At 53.1% G+C, this 22,728-nt stretch overlaps 1 protein-coding gene across 19 annotated transcripts in view; it reads left to right on the forward strand.

Annotated features, from left to right (window-relative positions):
- The first annotated feature begins 8,702 nt into the window (after nucleotides 1-8,702).
- The window catches only part of Brsk2 (BR serine/threonine kinase 2), a 52,574-nt gene continuing 38,548 nt past the window's right edge, over nucleotides 8,703-22,728 (forward strand). For 8 of the 19 annotated variants that reach the window (XR_012910631.1, XR_012910632.1, XR_012910633.1 and 5 more), the window contains exon 1: nucleotides 8,705-9,215. Coding sequence is in view for 16 of the 19 variants with exons in the window: in XM_075972811.1 (XP_075828926.1) it covers nucleotides 9,122-9,215 (94 nt within the window). In the remaining 3 variants the exon portion in view is untranslated. Of the gene's footprint in view, nucleotides 9,216-22,728 lie in introns of all 19 variants that reach the window. The other 11 variants (XM_075972803.1, XM_075972804.1, XM_075972806.1 and 8 more) reach the window with 3 other exon arrangements.

The following is a 22,728-nucleotide window of genomic DNA, read 5'->3' on the forward strand; positions in this document are numbered from 1 at the left end:
AAAAAGCCGAGAAAGTGAGCTGGAAGTGGGAGTGAGACTATAAAGTCTCAAAGCCCACCTCCAGGGACGCGCTTCTGGCAGGAGTCCACCTCCCAAAGGGTCCATTACCTCCCCAAGCAGCATCACTAACTGGGAACCAATTTTTCAAACATTGAACCTATGGGTGACTTTTCTCACTTTAACCCAGCGGGTTTGGGTTGCTCCTGTCACATTTTGAGCCCCTATCCCATGAATATAATGCAATGAAAGTCAGGAAGCATGACAGAAAGCCTGGGCCACTTGCGCCCTTACACAAGGCTCTTCTCCAGCAATGACACTGGTGGGACAGAAAGTAGGATGGGGCTGACAGAGGCTGGGGAGGGGCAGGGATGAAATGTTTAATGGGAACAGAATTTCACTTGGAAGGATGGAAAGTTCTGGAGGTGGATGGACAGGGAGCTTCATGCTGCTGAGCTGTGCACTTGAAAGTGGCTAAGATGAGAACATTTATACATATATTTTTATTTTTATACATATTTTTAATTTGAAATTTTATTCATTTTTATTGTATGTATGTGTATAACATGAGTGCCTGGTGCCTGTGGAGGCCAGAAGAGAGCATGACGTCAGATCCTGAGCTGCTACGTGGGTTCTGGGAACTGAAGCAAGGTCCTTTGCCCGAAACAGGAAGTTCTCTTACCTGCTGAATTCCAGCCTCTGTTTTTAATTTCTTTATTCTGCTTGTTTATTTGATGTCTGTTGTGTGTCTGTGTGAGGTGAAAGCCACAGAGCCCATGTGAAGGTCAGAAGACAACTCACGGGAGTTGGCTCTCTTCCACAACCTGGGTGCCAGGGATTGAACACAGGCTGTCAAGCTTGATGGCAGTACCTTTATCCCCTGAATCATCTTACAGCCCCTAAGGGGACTTTTGGTAAGACATTCAGGGTATTCCTCAGCTCCTCTGGGGTGAGACATTGGGCATGGCATCGTTTTCACCGGAAGCACTGGGTGTGACAGTTTCTTCTCATTTTAAGAAAAGCCAGTGATCTAGGTATGGTGTCACATGCCTATAATTCCAGCACTTGGGAAGCAGAGACAGGAAATTATGAGTTAAATGACACCCTCTGTTATTTAGTAAATTGGCCACAAGCCAGGGCTGTATGTATGAAGCTTTGTCTCCTCTGAAAGAAAGGAAGGAGGGAGGGAGGGAGGGAGGGAGGGAGGGAGGGAGGGAGGGAGGGAGGGAGGACAGGAGAAGGAAGAGCAGGAGAAAAAAGGAAAACCAGTGCACCAGATGGAAAAGCCAGGGAATCCCCGATTGTTACTGGGGCCCTCTTCCTTCAGTAACAATGATGCGTGGGGCAGCAAGCATCGCTGCCAAATACTGGGGTCACTGAAGGTTAAAGTGCAGAGTAATAGAGCTGTGTATAGAGAACCGAAGTCTCTGGTTTCTAAAGCTTGGAACACTACACCCTCAGCTCTCGGGGCCTGAGTTTTTGTAAGCTTGGAACAGCCCACCCTAGGTCTTGGGCACTCAGGAGCCAGGGACTACCTGCACTAGAAGAGCTTTTCCTTCCCTGCCCACAGATTTTTAGCCATAAGGACCCCAGTCAAATGTTTGTTTGTTTGTTTGTTTGTTTTGTTGTTGTTGTTTTAAATGCAGCATGAGAACACACTTTCCTATGATTGGAAGATTCCAGACCCAGACTTTTGTCTCCCAGCTTGGGCCTGCTGGGCTGGATTTTCATACCCTTGAGTGTCATAAACAGTTGTTTTGTGCCATTGTTTGGGAGATCTGTGTCACAGCAGGAGGCTGACCTCTTCTCACCCAAGTTACAAAGCTTCAGGGATACACACTGGTTGACCCGAAGGAAGAAGGAACCAAATGGGACTTACCTAGAACTTCTGTTGAGCCTCCCAGGACCTCCTCTGCCTGACCTCTACCTTAGTCATGATGACAATGATTATTTGGCCTACGAGGTGTTGAGGACACCCACTCGCAAACCATTGGCTGCTTCCTGCCTGGGACAGTCTAGCCAGTTAGCACTGAGGTCCTGAATTGTGTTTCATCCTGATCATGGGGCCTGTCTTGCTGAACAGGACAGCAAACTCTGATTTTAAGAAAGATTGTTTTTTAAGCTCAGGGATGGGGCAGGAGAGCCTTATTTTTGTGGTTGTTGTTGGGTCTTTTCGAACGAGAACAGCCAACTAGCTCTCACTCCCCATTTCTGCCTTGGCCCTATCCACACCCCAGCCTTGAGGAACCTTGTGAAGAATTAGCCTGTTTTATGGAAACTGAGATACCAATAGGCATGTGGCGGGGGGGGGGGGGGGGACGATGACGACACAAGCCTCATAGCCAAAGGAGGACAGGAGTGAAGCGGCTGCTGTACCCCAGGCCCAGCCTCCCCAGCAGGCTTTTGACAGAATCTGCACGGTGAGGAGGTAAGATGGCAGTAACATCTGTTTCCTGGGGTTCTGCCATGAGCTCAGGAATCCTGTGGCTCTAGAAACCCATGGACTATAGCCACCTGATGGGCATCTCGGTCTTTGTTGTAGTCCTGGACCCCTTCTGACTAGTCCCTGGCAGGCACTATATGCAGCAGTGTCTGCAGCTCTCAACTATGGGTGGATAGCAAGGTGTTTAGAAGTCTACAATCAAGAAGAGTTATAGCTTCAGCCACAGGTGGAGGGGATGAACCCCCAAACCCTAGGCCATGCTAGCTTCGCAGGAAAACGGAGCAGCTTCCGAAAGAGTCAGCTCAACCATCAGTGGGTTGGTCCTGCCTGCCTCCACACACAGCTGACGTCAGCAGAGATGCCCTGGCTTCAAGCCCAGCGCTGTGATTAGGAAAACACAATTCTTAGTATCCGATATGTTTTAATGAAAATAAAATGCTCTCAATTTTCCTTCTGATCTGCTGTTTGTCTTTGTCATGGGGAGGTCAGACGCTTTCTGCTGCTTCTAGACATTGGGACTGAAAGACCTATCAGGAGGGGAAATGGGCTGTGGGAAATAGAAATGGACAGAGTTGCCAAGGGGCTCTGGTGCTTGTCTGGACTGTGGCCCAGGGTCACCAGGCTGGGGTAGGAGGGGTGGCAGGAACCCTAGTCTGTCACCAGAGACATAGTATGACACAGCCATCAACAACCCCAGGCGTGTCCGTGTGCAGTACAAGCATGTGTGCAGTGGAAGCATGTGTGCAGGACAGCTGGCCTGTGGCTCAGTGCTGTGACTCCAGGGTGTCATTTAGAGTCCCTCTGTCCCTGTGTCACACCTGGAGAAGCCACCAGAGATATGTCCCCCTTATAGCTGTGAGGGAAACACAGCAGTCTGTCAGGTGCAAGTCTGTGGTCACTCCCTGTACGCTGCACTAGCCAGGCAGGTCTGTTGGTCACATCCAGCACCGGTGCCTACTCAGAGGACGAGGTGCTGGTTCTGTGACGGAGCCTTAGGGAAAGCCAGGGAACAACACTCCTCTCCCAGCCATGGGTCTGTCTGAGCCCTGGCTTTGTAAGGACCTAGACACAACTGTTCAGGAGGTGCGCAGGGTGTGTTTGGCATTCACCTTAACACTGGTACATGTTAGGAAAAGGCTCACAGAGTAGGGACTTGGAGTGAGATGGGAAGAGATCAAATGGTGATTAGGGGATATACAGGGGACTCTGACTACAAGGAGGCACTGTGCAGATTTCAAGCTTCCCAGAGGGTCAGGGCTAAGAGGGACAAGGAGGGATGGTGGCCTTGACACTGAGCAAGTCCCTGGCCTTTGCTCTCAAGGTGAGGATGGTGGAGCTGGACCTCAAAGGATGTGGGAGACCTTCATCTGCCTTGCTGTTGTGTGGAATGATACCATGGAGGAAGTGAGGGACAATGACTACTGAGCAGAGGGTAGTCAGGGGTGGAGAGGAAAGTTCAAGCCCTTGAGAACTGCAGGACCATCAATGCCCTCCCCTTGAGTATCAGGGTGCCCTCTAAGACAAGCATCCTATAACCGCCTGGACTACAGTCTCTCTGCAGAGGTCCTTACCTGAGAGGAAGGACTGTGGGTTTCTATGAGACCCCACAACTATACCCAGCCATAAAAGGCTTGATGTCTGAAGTACACCGAGCCTCAGGGGTGCTGTGAGGCTCCAGCTCACAGCCCAGGTTTGTTCCCACCCTGGACCTTAAGGAAGGGGGTGAGGAGGACAGAGCTCTGTGGCTTCTTCACAGAAGGAGTTGGAGGTTCAAGGATCACACTGCTCGGGTGAAACGGGATTCATATTTCTTCATGTATGAGCAAACATGGGACAGTTCAATGCACACTCAGTAGCCATGACAACCATAGGCAGCTCCTTACCCTCACTTGGAAAATGGTCATCACTTGGAAAATGGTCAGGTCAGGACCAGGAGAGGACCATGGTATCAGAGGTTCCTGAGAAAGGCAAGAAAAAAAAAACCCTTTATTAAATGCAAATTTCATGAGAGCCGTTCACTTTGCAAAAGAGGAAGCCTGCCAGCTATTGGGTATGGAGAACTGACACACAGGGTTACCTGGTGTTGAAAAAAAGACTTTCAAGAAATTGACTCAATGTGCTGAGATGTTGACTTTAATTATCAGTGTTCACCATGACTGAGACGCTATTCCCTGGCAGCTGAGGAATGCTTTGGAGGTGTCTGAGGCGGGAGATGCCTTGATGTACATCTCTAAACTCTGAAAAGCAAACAGCAATAATAATAAAAACTAAATTGAAAGCATAAATAGTCTCATTACAAGCAAGAGCAGGCGGGATGAGAATGCTAGGCAGGGCACCTTTCCTCAAAGCAGGTCTGTGGCTGGGGCCTCACCTTTGCCTCAGAAGCCATCTCATTAAATGAGTCAATACAAGGAGTGTGGAACTGAAAATCCGCTGTGGAGGAAGGGACAGCTTACCATTCTGTCTTGATTCAGCTGTAACCAGTGGTCTGGGAAAACTCCATGCAGACAGTGTTTGCTCAATTGCCTTGGACACAGTTTCTCTCTTCATCAATTCTTTATGGCTTGCTCCAGAAGGAGTGGAGGGAAGAGAAAATAATGCATGCTCCTGGCAACTGCAGCACTTGCATTTACTGCATTTGTTTAATACCGCCACTGCAAACTTCCTTCCTTCTCTTCCTTCCAGGGAGGGTGTGGGTGCATATTCCCAGCCTGCCCTCCACTCTGGTTGCCTTACTGTATGTACAAGACAGTAAGGAGCCAGAATGAGGGCCCCCTGGTGCTGTCTCCTAGGGAATGCATTCCGGGGCCTGGGCTGTTTCTCAGGAAATGGATTAATGCTTTAAACTGATCTAGGAGGCTTTGGAAACAATGTCTCCTTTCCTTGCTCCCCATAATCCTGCATCTGACTCTGGCTTCCCCTGCCATAGCAGTGGGGGGCCCCAGATGTCATAAAACAATATCCCGTGTGCCAGAAAGTAAAGGAGGAAAGGAACAAAAGCACCAATTTTAAAATGAGACTCTCTAGCCGGCTCTCACAACCGCACACAGCACCTTGTGGTCCTCTTCAGATGTATCCACACGCCAGTCTCTTATCTGCATTCGGAGAGCTGTACAACCCTTCCCAAGGCCAGCGCTGTGTTCTCTTAGCCTCGTTTTCTTCTTGGACAAATGTGAATGGAATAATAGGCCGGATGGAGGAACAAGTGAAGATAAGTGGAGGTACACCTTCCCAACCGCACTCCACATGGGCCTACAGCTTGGCCACCTGCCATCTCTAAGCCCCTCCCAAGCCCAGGTCCCACAGCTGAATCACTGTAAAAGCAGTTCCGAAGTAGTGGCCTCTGCCCTGGGACTTATGTTCATTAGTCTTGGGGTTTTCTAGTCCTTTCTCTTTCTCTAGGTTAGCCAGGCTAATGAGAAGCAAGCCCAGTCTGCAGGAATTCTGAGCCTCTCCTGGCTTCTTTGTCTCCCTCCTGACTGTCCCCCCAAATGCTCTGTAGCCTCTCTCCCTGGGCAGGCAGAAGCAGGCATGGCAGTACATGCCTGTAATCTCAAGACTTGGAAGGGGAATCATTGCAAACTTGAGGTCAGCCTGGAGTACACGGAGAGAGCCTGTCTCAAAACAAAACCAAAAAGAAGCAGGTGAAAAAGAGGACTTTCCTAGGACCCTCACGCTACAAGTGCTGGGATCTCTCTGACACTAGATAAGGCAATGGGAAACATTTTTTTAATGACTGTGTATTATAGGGTTTTTTTTCCTGGCATAATGGCCTAACCTACTAAAATTAGTTTGAAGAATTAACTGGGCATTCCTAGACAAAAGTCTTATAGGTTCACAAGTATTCTTTTCATGTATCGCTGGAATCAATTTGCTGATTCTCTGTTAAGGATTTTTGTTTCTAGGTCCTTGGAAGTAGTGGGCTCCACTTACCTTTTTTTTTAACCTGCCTTTATCTGGTATTGGTCCTGGGTTATGTTAAATAATTCTAGATGTACTGGTGTAGTGGGAGGTTAATCTGCCAGAGAGGCCCCCTGGTTTTGACAGGGGTCTCCCTTTCTAATTCTGGAGCAGGTCAACTTGCTCAATAGCACTGGATCCCTCACAACTTCTACCCCACAACACAAAAGATCAAGTGGGCCCCACTAGCCATGGCACCCACAGTCACAAGTGCCTCTTAGCTGACCATTACTTGGAATGCCCCTCAGTCTCAGATCCACTAACCCTGGGTGACGGCAGACTGGTCAAAGAGTTTGTGTTCGTGATTTCACAAAGATGGGGTAGGGGATGTGACATATGTTCTAAAGATGTAGAATCTGAGGATTTATGGAGCAGGTTTGGTTGGAACCTAGGCTCCGGGTAGTCCTGGCAGTAGAGAGTCACTGGGCTTCCAAGGTACAGCAGGGACACAGCTGCTCCTGGAGGGCACATCCAAGGGAAGAGGCTCTACACCTGACACTGGAGACCTGCTGATTGGTGCTGGCTGGATGCACACACAAAAATGGGGAGCAAGAGAGAGGGGAAGAGATCGAGACACAGAGGTTAGACTGCAGGTAGGGAGAGAGCAGTCTTGAAGATAAAAGTTTTGGGAACCAAATGAAGAAAGCCACAGACCAAAGGCTGCTGAGGCCACTGGAAAGGTAGGAATGTAGACAAGGAGGCCCAGCTGACCAGGAGGGCCTGAGTGAATAGGGACCGGGCACAGTCTTTTCTTTCTTCTGAGGATCATTGGTCCTCCTACTCACCTGCCCATGTTCTACTTCCACTGATCGCCCCTGTCCAAATTCTGTTGAATTCTCTACTGCAAGGTCTCAAATACTCTTATACGTTGCTGAAAGATCTCCCAGTGGTGCCAGCATCAGCCTGAGGCTAACCTCGGAGATTGCCTGTGTGTTCCCATTAGCAGGCCAGTGCTGCTCATTCCGGGACAACACTTAGTACCCAGTGACCCTAAATCTACCTCTTTTGAAGATCAGGCCAGCTCTTTGAAGGGGAAGTGGTTCTGAGAGTTTGTTCTTACACTGGACATATGAACAGACCACAGTGTTCTCACTCCCCGTTGGTCTTCCCTGGTCATGCTGGAAAGAGTGAGGCCCTCCTTCAGCTGACACTATGACACCTAGGGTGGGCAGGGGCAAGCAGGTGTCTGAAGGTGAAGGTGACATTTCACACCTAGGGTCTTGTTGACTTGGCACGTGGACTAATGCAGCTTCCACTGAGGTGCACAAGAAGTATAACCCACATCTGGAAAGTTCTGGGCCTCATTTCACCTCTTCCACCATCTTCCACCCACAGCACATCTTAAGGAAATACAAGGGTTTCATGCAAGAAAAGGAGGATCCCTTTAGGTCTGACTGCTTCCACTACTGGCCTTAAGGCCATACAATTTTCAGAGGCTTTTTGGGATCCTAGGTGCCATGAAGCCCCTAGGCTCACAGCTTATCTTAAATATAGAAATGTCTGCAGCTAAGGTCTTGGAGGCACCAGGGGGCCCTGCCGCAGAGTGCCTCTGCTAGAGTTCATGATCCTACTGTACTGGTGTCTACTGGCACACCGCAAAAAATGTTGGCCCCTTTCTCACGGGAACAGAAACAGCCGGTAGAGAATGGCATCCAGGGCACTCTAGGTACTGCAGTGTACAGCTCTCTCGATCCGCATGAAGCGTTCCGACTCATATGCAGAACACTACCTGTGTTCAGAGCTCTAGCCTGCTCATAGCACCCACGCTGTATGCAGAACCTCAACGTAAAAGCAGCATCTCCACCCCGTCTGCAAAACCCGGCCCGCAAGCAGTATCCTCGCCAATGCTGAACATCCCCACCCTGCAGGGAGCACCTGTGCCTGGTGACCAGCACTCCAAACCTGCCTGCGGCACCCTACCACGGTTCAACGGCTGAGTTTTATATACAAAACTCTCGAGAGGGGCGGAAAACTCCTCCCAAAACCCAGGGGTGCAGGGAGAAACCCCCAGACCAGGGCGGCCACATGGACTTCTCCCTAAGGCCTGCTGCCTGCACCGCCCTAGCATTCCATTTAATGACAAGATCTCCGGCAGCGAGAGCACAGTCGGGAGGCTCCTGGCCCTAGCCTGGCCTCCACTTCGCCCCCGCCCCATCGACACCCCAATCTCGCCTTTCCCGGCCCAGCGGCCCAGCGCGCTCTTGGAGACTGGCGGGGCGGTCCAGGCGGACGGCGCTGATTGGACCATGGCTGTGATTGACAGCTGCAAGCACCACTTGTCACGGTAGCTGCGGCCGGTGGCGCCCGCTCGGGCTCGGCTCGGGCTCGGCGGCACTCGAAGCTGCTCGGCTGCTCGTCTGGGCTCGGCTGAGCGGCTCGGTTCGGTTGCTCGGCGGGGCTCGGCTGCACGGCCACGGACGGGCGTGCGCTGGGGGGCGCGGGGCGCGGGGCGCGGGCCTCGGAGGTGGCGGCGGAAGCCTGGTGCCCCCGCCCGCCGGGTCCTCTCAGAGAGGCAGAGAAGCATCCCCGCAGCCCGGCCTCACACGGGTGCGGCGGGCGCGGCGTGGGGGGCGGCGGGGGCGCAGAGCGGCGCGGCCCGCCCGGGGGCGCCGCTGGCCGGGTCAGCGCGGACGGCGCTTGGCGGACTCGGACGCACGGCTGGCCGGCCCCTCCCTGCCCGCGCGCCCGGGCGCCCACTCGCCGGCGCGGGGCCCGGGAGCGATGACATCGACGGGGAAGGACGGCGGCGGGGCGCAGCACGCGCAGTATGTGGGGCCCTACCGGCTGGAGAAGACGCTGGGCAAGGGGCAGACAGGTGCGTGCGCGCCGGCTGCTTGGGGCGCGGGCGGGGCCGGGGTGGGGGGCGGGCGCGCGGCCGCGGGGCCGGTGAGACCGTGCTGACCGGCCGGGCGGGGCTGAGGGAGGCCTCAGAGCAGGGATGCTGCAGGCCCGGCCCGGCGGCCGCGAACAATGGGCGGCGGTGCGCCGACGTCCGCCGCACTCCTGGGTCCCGTGGTGGAGCCCCGCAGCCCACCGGTTGCGGGCCGGCGGGCGCAGCCCAAGGGCACGCGGTGCGGCCTGGGGCGCACGGCGATTGGGGCAGCAGGAGCCGGGCCTGGCTGCTCCCGGCAGTCCCGCTGCAGGTGCGCGGCCCGGGGCCGCATTGTGCGCCCGAGCTAGCGCCGGGCCCATTGTGCCGCGGGAGGAGGGGGACGAGCGGGCGCCCATCTGCCGTCTGCCGCGCTAATAGGCATGCTGCCTGAGCAGCTGCGTCCCGGCTGCATGACCCCCACCTCCAGGCAACGGCCACCGCCCGGCAGGACCTGGCCTGGCTTTCCTAGCCCTGACCTCCGGCTCAGGTTGGGGGTGACAGCTCAGGAACCTTAGGGAAGCTGGACAGCGCCTTCTTCTGCACCCAGCCTCAAGTCTGAGTGTCTGCGACACTGGGCTTCCCTGGGGAGGTAGAGGGTGACAGTTCCTGGGCTTGAGCCATACATCCCCGTCTGACGGTTGGAACAGACCTGGGCCTACAGCAGAGATGAACCTCCCCAAGAGTCCTCACTGTCTTTCGTTGGGCAGGTTCCATCTCTGCACAGCTTTCCCGTAGACTAGCAGAGAACCCGGCTACCTTGAATTTGGCCAGCTTTCTGGAACGGGCTGGGTTTAGTCAGCCCCCTCATCTGGTCAGCTAGGCGCATTCACACAGTCGTCTTTGTGGGAGGCTGGGACTCAGCCATTTTCTTTCTTCTCCCAGGACTGGCCTGTCTTCCGGCTGCCCAGAGGTCCAACTGGCACTGCCCACATCTCCTTTCCATTTGGAAAAGTTCCCCAGAGCCAGTGCAGGCTTGGGAGTGGAGGACAGCGGGAGGGTGCGGTATGGTTCGGGTGGGGGCTTAGGGGCCCTCTAGAAGCACCCCAGGGCTTCAGGGAGGCAGTGGTAAAGGCGATGTTTGGGAAGGAGATGGGCCAGGCTGAGTTCCCTTAGAGGCCTGCAACTGTGATGTCACGGAGGCATATATATATTTGGACCCCAGAAGCTACATCTTCCCACCCTGGAGTCAACCCCTAAACTCAGCAGTCAACACCAAGTCACTGAGCAAGGGACTCGGGGTTGAGGGTAAGGCATAGGCAGGTGGTGTTCCATTGAGTTCCGGATATGCATGTTTCCTGGGATGAGCAACTGTAGTGTGTGAGAGAAGGGCCTGGAGCAGCAGAATGCAGGAGGCATTAAAATAATCTAATTATCCTACCAATAAAACGTTGTTATAAGAAGCCCTGGGCGTATAAGTGATGATAGCAGTGAATGATGCATGGTGCCTTGTGGACCCTGTGGGTAGGGGCTGGCTTCCCTGTTTTCTCTGTGGCGTTACATGGTCGTGTAGTTAATGGCACCATGATGGCCAGTGATCTAGAAGGACCCTGAGCAGCCTTGCTCCTGGGCCGTCTGGACACACCCTCTCTCCTGACTTCTGACCACCAGAGTGCCAATGTGCAGCCGAGGAGACTATTCATCATGTTTCATCATGTGTGTCTTCCCGCTCTGCTATTGAAAGGTCATCCTGGTGGATGTAGGTAGGTCCTGACTGTATTTGCTGGGCCTGGCCACTTAACACTAGATGTCAGCCGAATTGCTGTGTCTCAGCCTTCTGTGCTACCCCTGGATCAGGCAGAGTCCAACTTCTTGCCAGGAAAGCTTGATGGGGCGTGTAGGCTCGACTCTGTCCACTTCTGCCCTGCTTACATGCCGATCTGAGGGTTTCTCCTGGCATGACCACATGTCATGGGAACACACACACAGATGGCTCGCAGTTCCTACCCACCTGCTCATTTCAACACTAACCCTTGCTTCTTTCTGCTTGTATCTGCCTATCCACACATAAGCTGCTTCTTGGGGCTGTGGGATAGTCTGGTGGCAGTGAGCCTTGTGGAGTAGTGTAAGCACATTACCTAGAGGAAGACAAACCGCAAGATGTTGCCTCCATGGAGTTAGATGGGGTAGGGGGTAGGTGGCTCCTCTGTGCTTTCTGGAGCATCCAATCTGCCCCTTCTTTTGGACTACCCATGGGGTGGTGGCTTGGGCCCAGGGAGTTTCTCTTATCACTTTTGCTGGTGTTTGGCCTTGCACCTGGCTGCTGTGGCTGTGGTCATGCAATCATCTCTCTTCCTGTTAAACTACCCTTGGAGGCCTTGAGTATATCCTCTGATGACTTTCCCCCTGGGTCCAGGTGCTGAGTGACATTGGAATGCTTGGAACCCTGACCAACAGAAGCTCTTCAGGAGTTGGGGGGTTCCTGGGCTGGGCTGGGAATTCCAGGACTCTGCAGGACTTTCCCCTGATCTAAGATGCGCTTTTTCCCCCTAGTTCTTTCCAAACTTAGCCCCTACAGAAATGGGAGACAATCCCTCCCTTTGAAGGCACCCCTAGAGACTGAATTGGAATGGGAGATGCTTCAAGTCTAGGTAGCACCAGGACCAGAAGGAGGGTTACATAGGCTGTGTAGCCTCACTACTCTTCTGCCCATGCTGAAGCTCTGCCTTCGTGGGCCCACAGCCTAGGAAGGCCTGTAGGATCCTGTCTTTGTCAGGATTTCTATAGCTGTGCTACACACCATAACCAAAAGCAACCTGGGGAGTACAGGGTTTATTTCAACTTACACATCACAGTCCATCAGGGAAGGGAGTCATGGCAAGAACTTAAGGCAAGGCAGGAATCTGGAAGCAGGAACTGAAGCAGAGGCTACGGAGAAATGTTGCTTACTGTTTTGCTCCTCATGACTTGTTCAGCCTGCTTTCTTATACCACCCCAGGACTGCCTACCCAAGAGTGGCATCACTCAGAATGGAATGGGCAATTATCATATTAATCGTTAACCAAGAAAATGGTTGTCTACAAGCCAATCTGGTGGGGGCATCTTTTTTCCTCAATTGATCTTCTTCTCTCTCCCCAAATCTAGTCTGTGTCAAGTTGATGTAAAAACTAGCCAGCACAGACCTACTATAGGAGGTGATGACAGGGCCCCCTACCCTGCAAGAAGTGGTCAGTCAGGCCAAGAGAAGGGGATGAGTGGGGGATTGCCTTCAAGCTTACCTGAATGGGCTCACAGGTCAGTGGAGGGTCTGCCAGATTGAGAAACCTGAAATACCCATTTCACACTTACGAATGGCCTTTAAGAGGTTGGATGGGCCGGGCGGTGGTGGCGCACGCCTTTAATCCCAGCACTCGGGAGGCAGAGGCAGGCGGATCTCTGTGAGTTCGAGACCAGCCTGGTCTACAAGAGCTAGTTCCGGGACAGGCTCCAAAACCACAGAGAAACCCTGTCTCGAAAAACCAAAAAAAAAAAAAAAAAAAAGAAAGAAAAAAAAGAAAAAAAAAAAGAGGTTGGATGGGAGCTCTGATGACTGACAGGCTACAGGGGAATCTTGAGGTAGAAGAAGCTGTGAGGGTGGGATAGGTGGGCAAGGGGGGAGACAGGTGAGAAGGGAGATGGATGTAGAGAAACAGGTGAGGATGTAGCAGACCCGTAGGTGTCACAGGACCAGGAATGTTGATATTCATGGGTAGAGGGCAACACAGTGAACAGAAGCAGGATTGAAGGTGGCTGCTGGGACCAGGTCAGTTTTTGAAAGTCACGCAGTGAGTGAGTGGCTGCTGTGCCAGGCCCTGTAGATGAGCCATGCTGGTGAGGAGCTGAGGGGAAGCTGTGTGGGGCCAAGCCCCAGGGCCCCTCAAGCTGGGTGGAAAGGGCCTGGTGGCTTCTGCAGCGGTGAAAGTGGGTAGCATGTCGTGCCTGGTGATTGCCACTCACCAGGTTCGTCTGGCTCCTGCTGTGAGTCCCTCGTGGAATTATACAGCCTTCTTCCACATCTGGCTCTGGCCATCTGACCTAGTTGTACAGATGAGGGTACCATGGCTTCAGAACTAGCACTCTGTTAGAGTTCTACTTATTGGGAACAGGGGATGATTTATCTCCTGCCCAGGGCTTTGTTCAGAGCTCAGATCAGGTGGTATGCAGGTCTGGGAGCTGCATGGGTCATGCAGCTCTCCTGCCTGTCTTCTGCCCTGCTCAGCTCCTCTCTGGCTAAACCTGGGCACTGCCAGCCCTCCTTCCACAGTTCATACTTGCTCAGGAGCTCCTGTTCTCTCTGGGAGCTTTTACAGGCAGCAGGACGCAGAGGCCAGGGAAGCGGAGGTGTGCTTGAAGGATAAGTGCTCTTGGTAGAGGTTGGAGAACCACAGGGGAACCATCCTGACCTGGCTCACTGAGGTGGCTCACAGTGCATCTGTGTCCCCATGCACATGGGTCTCTGCCTACTCTGATGAAAGCTGGCATGAACCTTTCATGGACTCCTGAACTTCCTGCCATGGGATGGGGCATGTTTGTACTGGAAAGGCACACTATAGGTGCTCACTCAGGATGTGCCGTGTGCCTGCACAGATCCTTCCTTGGTGTGCTCATGGGCCTCTCTTGTGTGGGCTTTGCCCAGGGCCTGGCTACACACCAGAGCCCTCGTGTAATAGGCCTATGAAGGGCTGACTTCCAGAGTGGGCCATGCCTAGGTCTCTGCCCTGCTGCTGCCCAGGGGAGAACTGTGTCTAGAAACAGAGGCACAAACTGTCCTGTGCAGCCGTGCTGAAGTAGGTGCGGGCCTAGCCTTCGCCGAGACTCGAAGCAGAATCAGCTCTTTCCACTGCTCTCCAGGCTTTGTTTCTGACAGATCATCAGCAGGTCTCAGAGGTGAATGCCATTGTGGCCAGCCATAGCCACCACAGCAGTAGGCGGTGGGTGGGCTGAGGCTCTGGGGGCTCTAGGTCCCACCATATCCCTGGCTGTCTTTACTCTGATGGTAGCCAGACGTCGTCTGTGTCATTGGTGTGTAGATGCCCCTTAACTTGCCACGCACTGCCCTTCTCTGAGGCTAGTCAAGTCACCTAAACAGTAGTGTGAGATTGGCAAGCCCTGTATCCCACCTGTTAGCAACACCAGCCAGGCCCATTCCTGGACACAGCCTGTCAAGTGTGTTCTGGTGCCCTGACCATTCTATCTGCCCTAGGTTCTTCCCTGGTATTTGTGGAGTGTGCCAGGGAGAGCATATCACTTTAACCCCTTCTTACCTTGGTACCCTGCTTCTATACCACACAGTGGGCAGCTGGCCCTCCCCAGGATAGCCAGCAGCTATTATTAAGGGTGACTCATGTCACTAGAAAGTCCCATTTTCTGAACTCTGGCAGAGTAGTGAGGGTACCTTCACAGTGACCTAGTGGGGGTATTTCTTTCAGAGAGTCTCAGGTTGTCCTTGGTGGATCAGGTCCGGAGGTCCCGTAGTCACCTGGAATTTAGTGGAGGCAATTCTATGCCACTGATTCTGAAGGCTGTATGCTGGCTGCTAACTATAGCAGAAGGGCTTTAGGCCTTTGACCTCATTTACAAATGGGTTTGGGAATGAGGTTTCCTTGGGACTTTTATGAGGCTCCAAAGCTGAATACAGTGTCTGGTAAGAGCAAGTAAGGGTGCCTGTCATGGCCCTTCTTGGGGATGCTATGGTAGATGAGGGTCTCTTGGTGCTCCTCTGTTTGAAGGGGTCCCTTATTTTGCCCTGTACTCTCTAGGAAGTTTATGGGCCCATAAGTGGGCTTCCTTGATTAGAAGTAAGACCTGAGCTCACCTGCTTAGTAGCTAATATGCCTGGTGACTCAGGTCCAAGCCTAACGTGGCCACAGCTGCCCACAGGCCTCCACAAGACCTTGCCCAGAGATGCTAGCTGAACCAGGCTGCCCAGGGTTCTGAACAGGATGGAGGCTGGGCTTTGACTTAGGCTTCAGGGACAAAGCACGGATTGTACCAGAGGGGCCACCACTCAGAGCCCAGCCCTCTTGGTTCAGGCCTTGTTCTGTTGTTTCTGAACAGTCAGTGTTCTGGATCCTAGCAGCTGGGAGCCAGCCCCGCCTGCTGGACAGTATCCTGAAAGTCCATCTGTTTGATAAGAAACCTCCCATTTTTTGCGGGTGGATTCTGGCATGCTGGTCACAGACTGGGTCTAGGGTCTTGTTCCAGGACTAGAGGTTGACAGCATCTTCTTGGGTGAGTGATCAATCCATGTAGAGTCTTCACTTCTTAATTGTGTGGGAGGATGTACGCACCTTCTCTGGGTAGCCACAGCATCCTTGTGAACCCGACCAGGGTCGAATGGATAGTTTGGGGACCTTGTGGTTCTGGGATGGCTAGAGAAGGCACAGAGCTGGTCCTGGAGCCGGTTTGGGAATTCTAGGTTCATTTATTTGGAGGCTCTCTGGCACAGAAAGTCTTTGGCCTTCTTGGGGATAGAAGTGCCTTGGGCGCATTCACTCTGCAGTTGCCCACTCTGGGTCCTGGCCCTAGGGGCAGAGGCTTGAGGGCAGCTTGGACAGCTGCCTAAGGGCCAGTGACGCAAGTGGAGGCGGCTACACGTCAGCTGAGGCTCAGAGCCGTGGGCGGTGTGCGCAAGGAGGCTATGAATGTGGCTGTTGAGGGGCAACTGCGCTTGGGAGCCCCAGTTACCCCAGCTGCCTACAACCCTTGTGAGGGTGAAAGTATCAGGATAGGAGTTGGGTGGTCGTGCCTGGGGGGCCCTCAGTGCTCAGGGAGTAGGTTGCTGGGTTTAATCACGTGGCTGTGGGTCCTTGAGAACCTGTTCCAAGAGCCCATGGCCAGGGTGAAGCCAACTTGGTAAGATTACTGCCACATGAGTTGACTTGCTACAAGCTCTCCTGGGTTCCTGGGCCCCTGGATACTGATTTACTCAGCATGTGGCTTCTGTCCTCAACTGAGAGTTCTCTTGTCCTGACCACAAGTCCTCACCCAAGGAAAGATACTGGCCAGAGTGGGCCACTTTGAGGGATTATTGGTGCTGGGGTTGGGGAAGTTGTCCCTGAGGTGGAGGTCTTCATGCTCTGGGAGTGGAGTCCATTGGACAGGTAAGGATTTGTTCAGCTTCCTCATGTGAAGCCCCTCCCTCAAATAAAAGAGCTGTAAATGCCACCCTCAACCTCACTTTCAGACACAGCCCCAGGCTTGTCTTGGTGTGATTAGTAGGCCCTTCAGAAGTGACCCAAATACCCAGAATGCCAACCCTTCTCATTTTAGACCGTATTGAGGGGCACAGAATTTTGCTGGCTTTCGGAAGCGGCAGTGTCCCTCTATTCTGGCTGTTTCTGGATCTCATACACACAACATCAAGTAGGTTCCTAGTCTTTAGAGTCTCATTGTGTCACCTTCCTTCAGGGCTGATGGGGATGCAGACATGATCCCACTGACCTGACACTCCCCAAAGGCAAGTCCATCTCACGAGGAGCTGGGCAAGCCCCATCCTGTACTGCAGCAAGTAGTGTTTGTACATGTCTGGAAGCCCTGGCGTCACAACTGTCCTATGGCAGAGTTTGTGTACCGTGTCTCTGGGCAGGTCTATCCCGAGGACTTAGTTGAGAGACCAGACTACAATAGGGAATTCTTTGTTCTTCATGCCTATGTAGCATGTCTATGTACATGTCTATGTAGCAGTGGGGGTGAGATAATGAGAAGATGCCAGGAAGACCTTCTTAAATGGGACTGAGCAGTTCTGTGCCTCTTGATGTGTCAGTGACAACTTCAGGGTCAGTGATGTGCAGGCTAAAGGACCTGAGAAAGAAGGGGAAAGAAGATAAGTGGTTCTTTTTGCTTGTTTACCCCTTCCACCAAGGAGATTTTCCTGGAACCCTTGTTGGTGGAGCAGCAGGCAGAGAGAGATGATGGGATTATGGTCATCTCTGCCTAGCCAAGGGGATTCTGGGCAGGCCCAGTCTCTTGAGACTCAGAATGGCACCTTTGCCACCTTCACAGGCTCTGGACTAGTGAGCAGGCAGGCTGATTCTGTCTCTTCTCATGTGCCCGTGAAGTCTCAAGCAAATCCCTAGATTCCTACTGGTTTGAGCTCATCTCACTCTGACCCTGTCTCCAACATACTGGGCATTGGTGAAAGGGACTTGGGCAGCAAGCCGACAGAGGGTCTTCAGCTTAAAGGATGTCCTGTGGGATTTCTATTGTTTGGGGCTGTTATGGAAACTGTCCTGTGTTGGGCCAGTACTGGATTATGCATTGCCATGTAGGATGTACAGGGGTCTCTAAAACACAGTATGCCCCTTCTTGACATTCCCAGCTGCAACCCCCAGCAATGTGTACCCAGTTTTGCTTCAATCCTATTTATTTGGAAAGAAATCATACCTGGTAATGTTCCAGTGTATATATCAAAAAGACAGACTTGGAGGATCACAGAGCTGTTACCATCCCAGAAGTAACTCTCCTTCTAAAGCAGCATAAGCTGGTCCAGCACTTGAATGAGAGTAAAAAGCTTTCCAGGGCCTGAACCTCTTCCACTGACTGCTTGCATTTGCTGATCTGTTCCTCCGGAAACCTAGGTGGATGGATCTCTCAAGGGTGAGAGTGGCCTCTTTCTGGGCATTGGGATTGCCGTAGATCCAATCATCTGTCCTGAGCCTTTCAGCAGGTGTAGACAGAGGTATGGGTAGAAGGATGGCATCCCAGCTTAGGCCAGGTCTCTCAAACTCCTGTGTAATTGATGTCAGAGTTGTTGCTCAGAGCCAGCCTTCATATATGCCAGGCAGGGCAGCAGTGTCCCTCAGTGCCCACTGGCTCATGATACAGCTTCCGTCTCCAGAGAGGAGGGCTTCCATGCAGTCAGAATGTGGTTTTGTGAGCATCACTAGGGACACTGCATTTCCAGCAGGTGGACAGTGGGTGCAGTAGGCATGGAGCTGGGTTAAGCAAGCCAGCCCACCCAGGCCCCTTGCTCCAAGGCCCTACATCCTAGCACCTTTCTTCATGGAGCTCTTGTGCTAACGCACTGACTTATGGCTTCTGTGTGGCTCAGGAGGCTGTGCCAGGAGTTGGGAGATAGTGGGCAGTGGCAATCATGGTCATATTGCCTGTCATCTAGCAGATGCAGGGAAACTGGCATGGGCATCCCTGGAGAATGAGTATTTTCATTGGCATTGGAGCTGCTGTTGTAGCAGGCTAAGCTTAGTGTCTGTGATACATGTCTAGATCACAGGTCTCTTGGGTATGCATGCAACTGTGGCAGTTTAGAAGAGTACACCTTTCCTCAGCCTGTTGTTAGTCCATGTATGGGAGGCGTCAGGGCTCAGGAGTCCCTGGGACTATTACCCTTTACCTGAGCAGCCCCAGACCCCTGCCCACCCTGTACTGAGAGCCCTTGGCTGCTGGGTGCCAGCATCTAGTGACCCTTGCCCACCCTACTTTTCAGAGAAAGCCTTTGGCAAAGCCAAGTGGTGCAGGGGCCTCAAATTCCTGGATCCTTCTTGGGGGATAGCCTCGGGCCTTCTGCTCTACTGTGGAGAATCTGCTCTAAGCTCCGCCTTTGCTTGTCACTAATTGGGAGCTGTCCAGCATAACTGTGCTGAAGTCTATAACTTCTGCCAGGTGGTGTTGGGGGGAGCGTGCTTCTGATAGCCTCTGGTCTTCAGTCCCAAGCTTTAGCTGTGCTGAGCTGTGTGAGGGACTCAGAGGTCTTTGGTGAGTTTCAAGATTTGTCTCCCAGATATGGCTTTGGGCTTTGTGATGGCCTTGAGTTGCTGTTGGGACATGGACCTGGCTATGGGCCAGTGGAAACTTACACATATTGGGCTTCCTGCTGCCAGTCCTGGCCTGGCCTGTGTGCTCAAGGGTGCTTGGTGCAGGCCTCCGACTGCCTCTGGAGGAGGACACTTCTCATTGGTACAGACTTTGACATTGGCTTCCTCACCAGGTGGTAGATCCTCCTGTGAGTGGCTCTGACTGCAGGAGGATGTGGACATAGCCTTTCACGTGGGTATCTCGGGGCTGGGGTAGGTCTGCCATTGATGAGTGTGGCTTGTTTCAGAGTTCTGAGTGTGGATGGCATGCTAGGATGTGATGATGGTCTTGGGTAGCTGTTGGGACGTGAAGTGAGGAGAGACTGACTGTAGGCCAGGCTGATTTCCTGCACCCTACCCATGGAGGTGAGAGGTTACTAGTGCTCGCTTCTGGCTGCTCCAGCCCAAGTCCTTCATTTCCTCAGGGCTTGATCCTAGGCTAGCTCTACTGGCTCCTTGCACACAGTGTCCATCTTTCCTGTCACCTCCCTCAGGCTAACTGAGAGATGGGAATTCCTGGAAACAGGTGACATTTGCAATACGGAGAGGCCTTGGGGGTCTCAGGAGGGACTGCTGAGCCAGAGGATTCATGAAGAACCAGCTGCAGGGGTATCTATAAAGAAGCGGGCTCATCTGATATTGGAAGATTGTGGGTGCCAAACCCCAAATCTCAGAGGACTTACAAGCAGTCTGACAGCACACAGTAACCGCCACAGCTGTGTTCGCTGAAAGAGCTCACAAGCCCACTGTCCTGTCCCATTCTTGGAAGGATATATTGAGGGCTATCCCAGGCTGCAAATTGGAAATCCAGTGACATCAGGACCCAGTGTCTGTGGGGAAGGGGTTATGCTATAGGCTTGGCATAGGCACTTGGTAGTCCCATTGTCCCCCAGAGCTTGGCTTACTGTCCTAGACACACTGACAAATGCAGGCAGGAGTGGGTTTGCAGAAGTACCCTTGCCCCAACCCCTCTCCTGTGTCATGCTGCTTTCCCTGATACACATACCTCTGGGGCCTATGTACTTCCTGCATGTACCCTAGCATCATCTGGAGAAGAGGAACACAGAGCCTGGTTAGGTCACTTTGGGGCCAGTGGCCGTTGTTCTCAGGCCCGAGAAGGGAGGATGATGGCTCTCACCCCTGGCTACATTGTCTTTGGTTCACAGACCACTGATGGGGATCTCTGCCTTGGATCTTCTGTTGCGGTGCTGGGATGACAGTTCCACCAGGGAGAACTCTTGTGGGTCCTGAGCTGATAGGATACCACTTTCCCTAGTACAGCACTGCTGGTTGGACATGTGCTAGTCGGATGCTCTTGAAGCTGCTCTTTTGCTAGTAGATGCATGGCTGGGGTGGGAGGAGGGGGATCTCCACAAGTAATTACCAGCCTGCAGGCTCATTCATGCTGCCAAGGCTGGGTCTGACTGCCCAATGTGCTTTGACCCACTCTCTAGGTGGAAGCTTCCAGAGCTAGTGCTCTTCTCCAGCCCTTCAGAAGCACCTGCATTTCCTACAGCATTTTCCTCCAGGCTTCAGCTACTCTGGGAGGCTTGCCAGGGTCAGATGGTTTGCCTCCTGACCTCCAGCACCCCAAGGCCTTTAGGGCTATGGGACCTGAGGTGTGGTGATCAGCTCCTTCTAGCAGGCCTCTCTTCTCTATGCCCGTGCCTCTCACTGTCTGCCTTCCCAGCTCTGCTCGCATTTGCAACACCATGCTCTTCCTGGTCCTTCCTCCTCTGTCCCAGCCTCTCCAGGGGCTCCCTCCCAGAACTGTGGACTTCAGAGTGGGTGTATGAGGACAGAGCCAGCCAGATGGCCCTGCCTAGTGCCCGGGAGGCAGACACGGGAATAGAGACCCCTCTGCACAGAATCAGGCCTTCTGATATCAGGTTCTAGCATCGATTGGGAACTGGGATGAGGACAAGGGAGAGCTCTTGGGACAAGGCAGCCCCCAACCTGAGTGGCAGCCTGGAGAGGAAGAGGTGGCTGAGGCAGACATAATGCTGGGCTTCTCAGTTGGACACTAGCTCGGTGATACTTGGGGACAGATGCTGCTGTTTGGAAGTACTGAGTGTGGGCCGGCAAACTCTGCCTCTCTCCTCTCCCTGTCCTTCCTGCCCGCTGCCCACTAAGCAGATTCTATTATTACCTTACTGCAGATTACTGGCCTCCTGCTTGAGGATGGATGGGCAGGCACTGCTGCGGGGGTGGGGCCAGTGTTTCTGTCCCTGACAGCAGGTGACTGCAGGACTCAGCGTGACTCCCTTCCCTGACAGTGGCCTCCCATCAGCATTGTAGGCCAGGCATGGGTCCATCTGTCCCTGTCTCTGATTATCTGGGCAGCGTGTCCCCCTGGTGGGGGGAGGGGTCCCTGAACTGTGTATGTTTTCTCAAGGGAGGTTGCTTCCCTGGACATGAGAGTAGTACTGGCCAGGCTGTCTCCCTTTCCTTGGCTATAAGGACACCTAGGCAACAGCTGGACTCCTCAGCTTCCTCTTAGTTCATAGGTTCTGTCTTAGTTTACTGCTTTGTGGATTCTTGCCACAGGGATGGTACAGGGCAGGCATGGGGTGAACACTGGCTAAGTGACATGGAGGAAGGCAGAGGCAGGTGAGTCCCATCTAAATGGAGTAGATTTGCCTATTCTGGCCCATTGGTGCTCATAGCTGCCAGTAGTAATGGGCAGAAGCATCCCTGGAAAGATTAAGGATCGAGGCCTTTTCTGCCCTTGAATTTCTCAAGGAGTTACTAGGGTTCTGCTGGTGAGAAAGCCCAGAGTGTCCTGCCAGGACCTCACATGCTTGTGGAGGATGCTGCTAAGGGACACTCATGGCTGATTGTGAAGGAGCTAGTGGAATTGGGACATCTGTAGGTTTTGCAAGTTGTCTTTAGTAATGTCTGGGTTTCTGGGAGAACATTTGGGTGGCCCATCGCTGGCTGTCAGAGGACCTGAGTGAAAAGCCTGCAAGATGTTCAGATGGGGAGACCTGGAGCCTTCTGCTTTAGAATGTGGCCTGAGGGTGTATGCAGATCTGCAGGCCTGTGTATCTGTGTGTGCACGTGTGTGTCTGTGTCCTATGTTTTGTAGGCTTGTGTACCTATGTACATGTAGGCATGTGTGAAAGTGTGTACAAGATGTGTGTGTGTGTGTGTGTGTATGTGTGTGTGTGTAGAGCTGAACTCTCATGTCTCCCTGTGTGTGGGATGACAGTCAGAGACTCCCTGGGGCTTCCCAAGGAAGGCATCCCCAACCTCATCACCATGGCAACCCCATTGCCCATCCCTTGGGCACTGAAGGGGTGGGGCCTGGCAGGTGCAAAGCAGGAGATAGCAGCTACAGAACTCAGCTCTGCCAACACAGGGGAGCATGGGAGTGGATATCTGTCTGGACTCCCACAGTCAGGCCTGCAGGCTGTAATTGCTCCTTCCAGGCCCCCGCCTTCCCAGAGCATTACAGACTGTCCATCTCTGTAATCCTGCATCTCTGCCCTGCCTGTCCTGTCCCTCAGAAGCTAGGCAGCTGCTGGTCAGAGTACTACCACTAGCTGTGTCTCCTTTACTGTACCACGGTCTGCATGCAGGAGGTGGGAATCTGCCCTCACGTTCATGGAGGCCAATGGGTGTTCCCAGTGTTGGATCCCTGGGTGTGGGCATCAACCCCCTTCACT

Source organism: Microtus pennsylvanicus, chromosome 5 (genome assembly GCF_037038515.1).
Source record: "Microtus pennsylvanicus isolate mMicPen1 chromosome 5, mMicPen1.hap1, whole genome shotgun sequence".
Lineage (NCBI taxonomy): Eukaryota > Metazoa > Chordata > Mammalia > Rodentia > Cricetidae > Microtus > Microtus pennsylvanicus.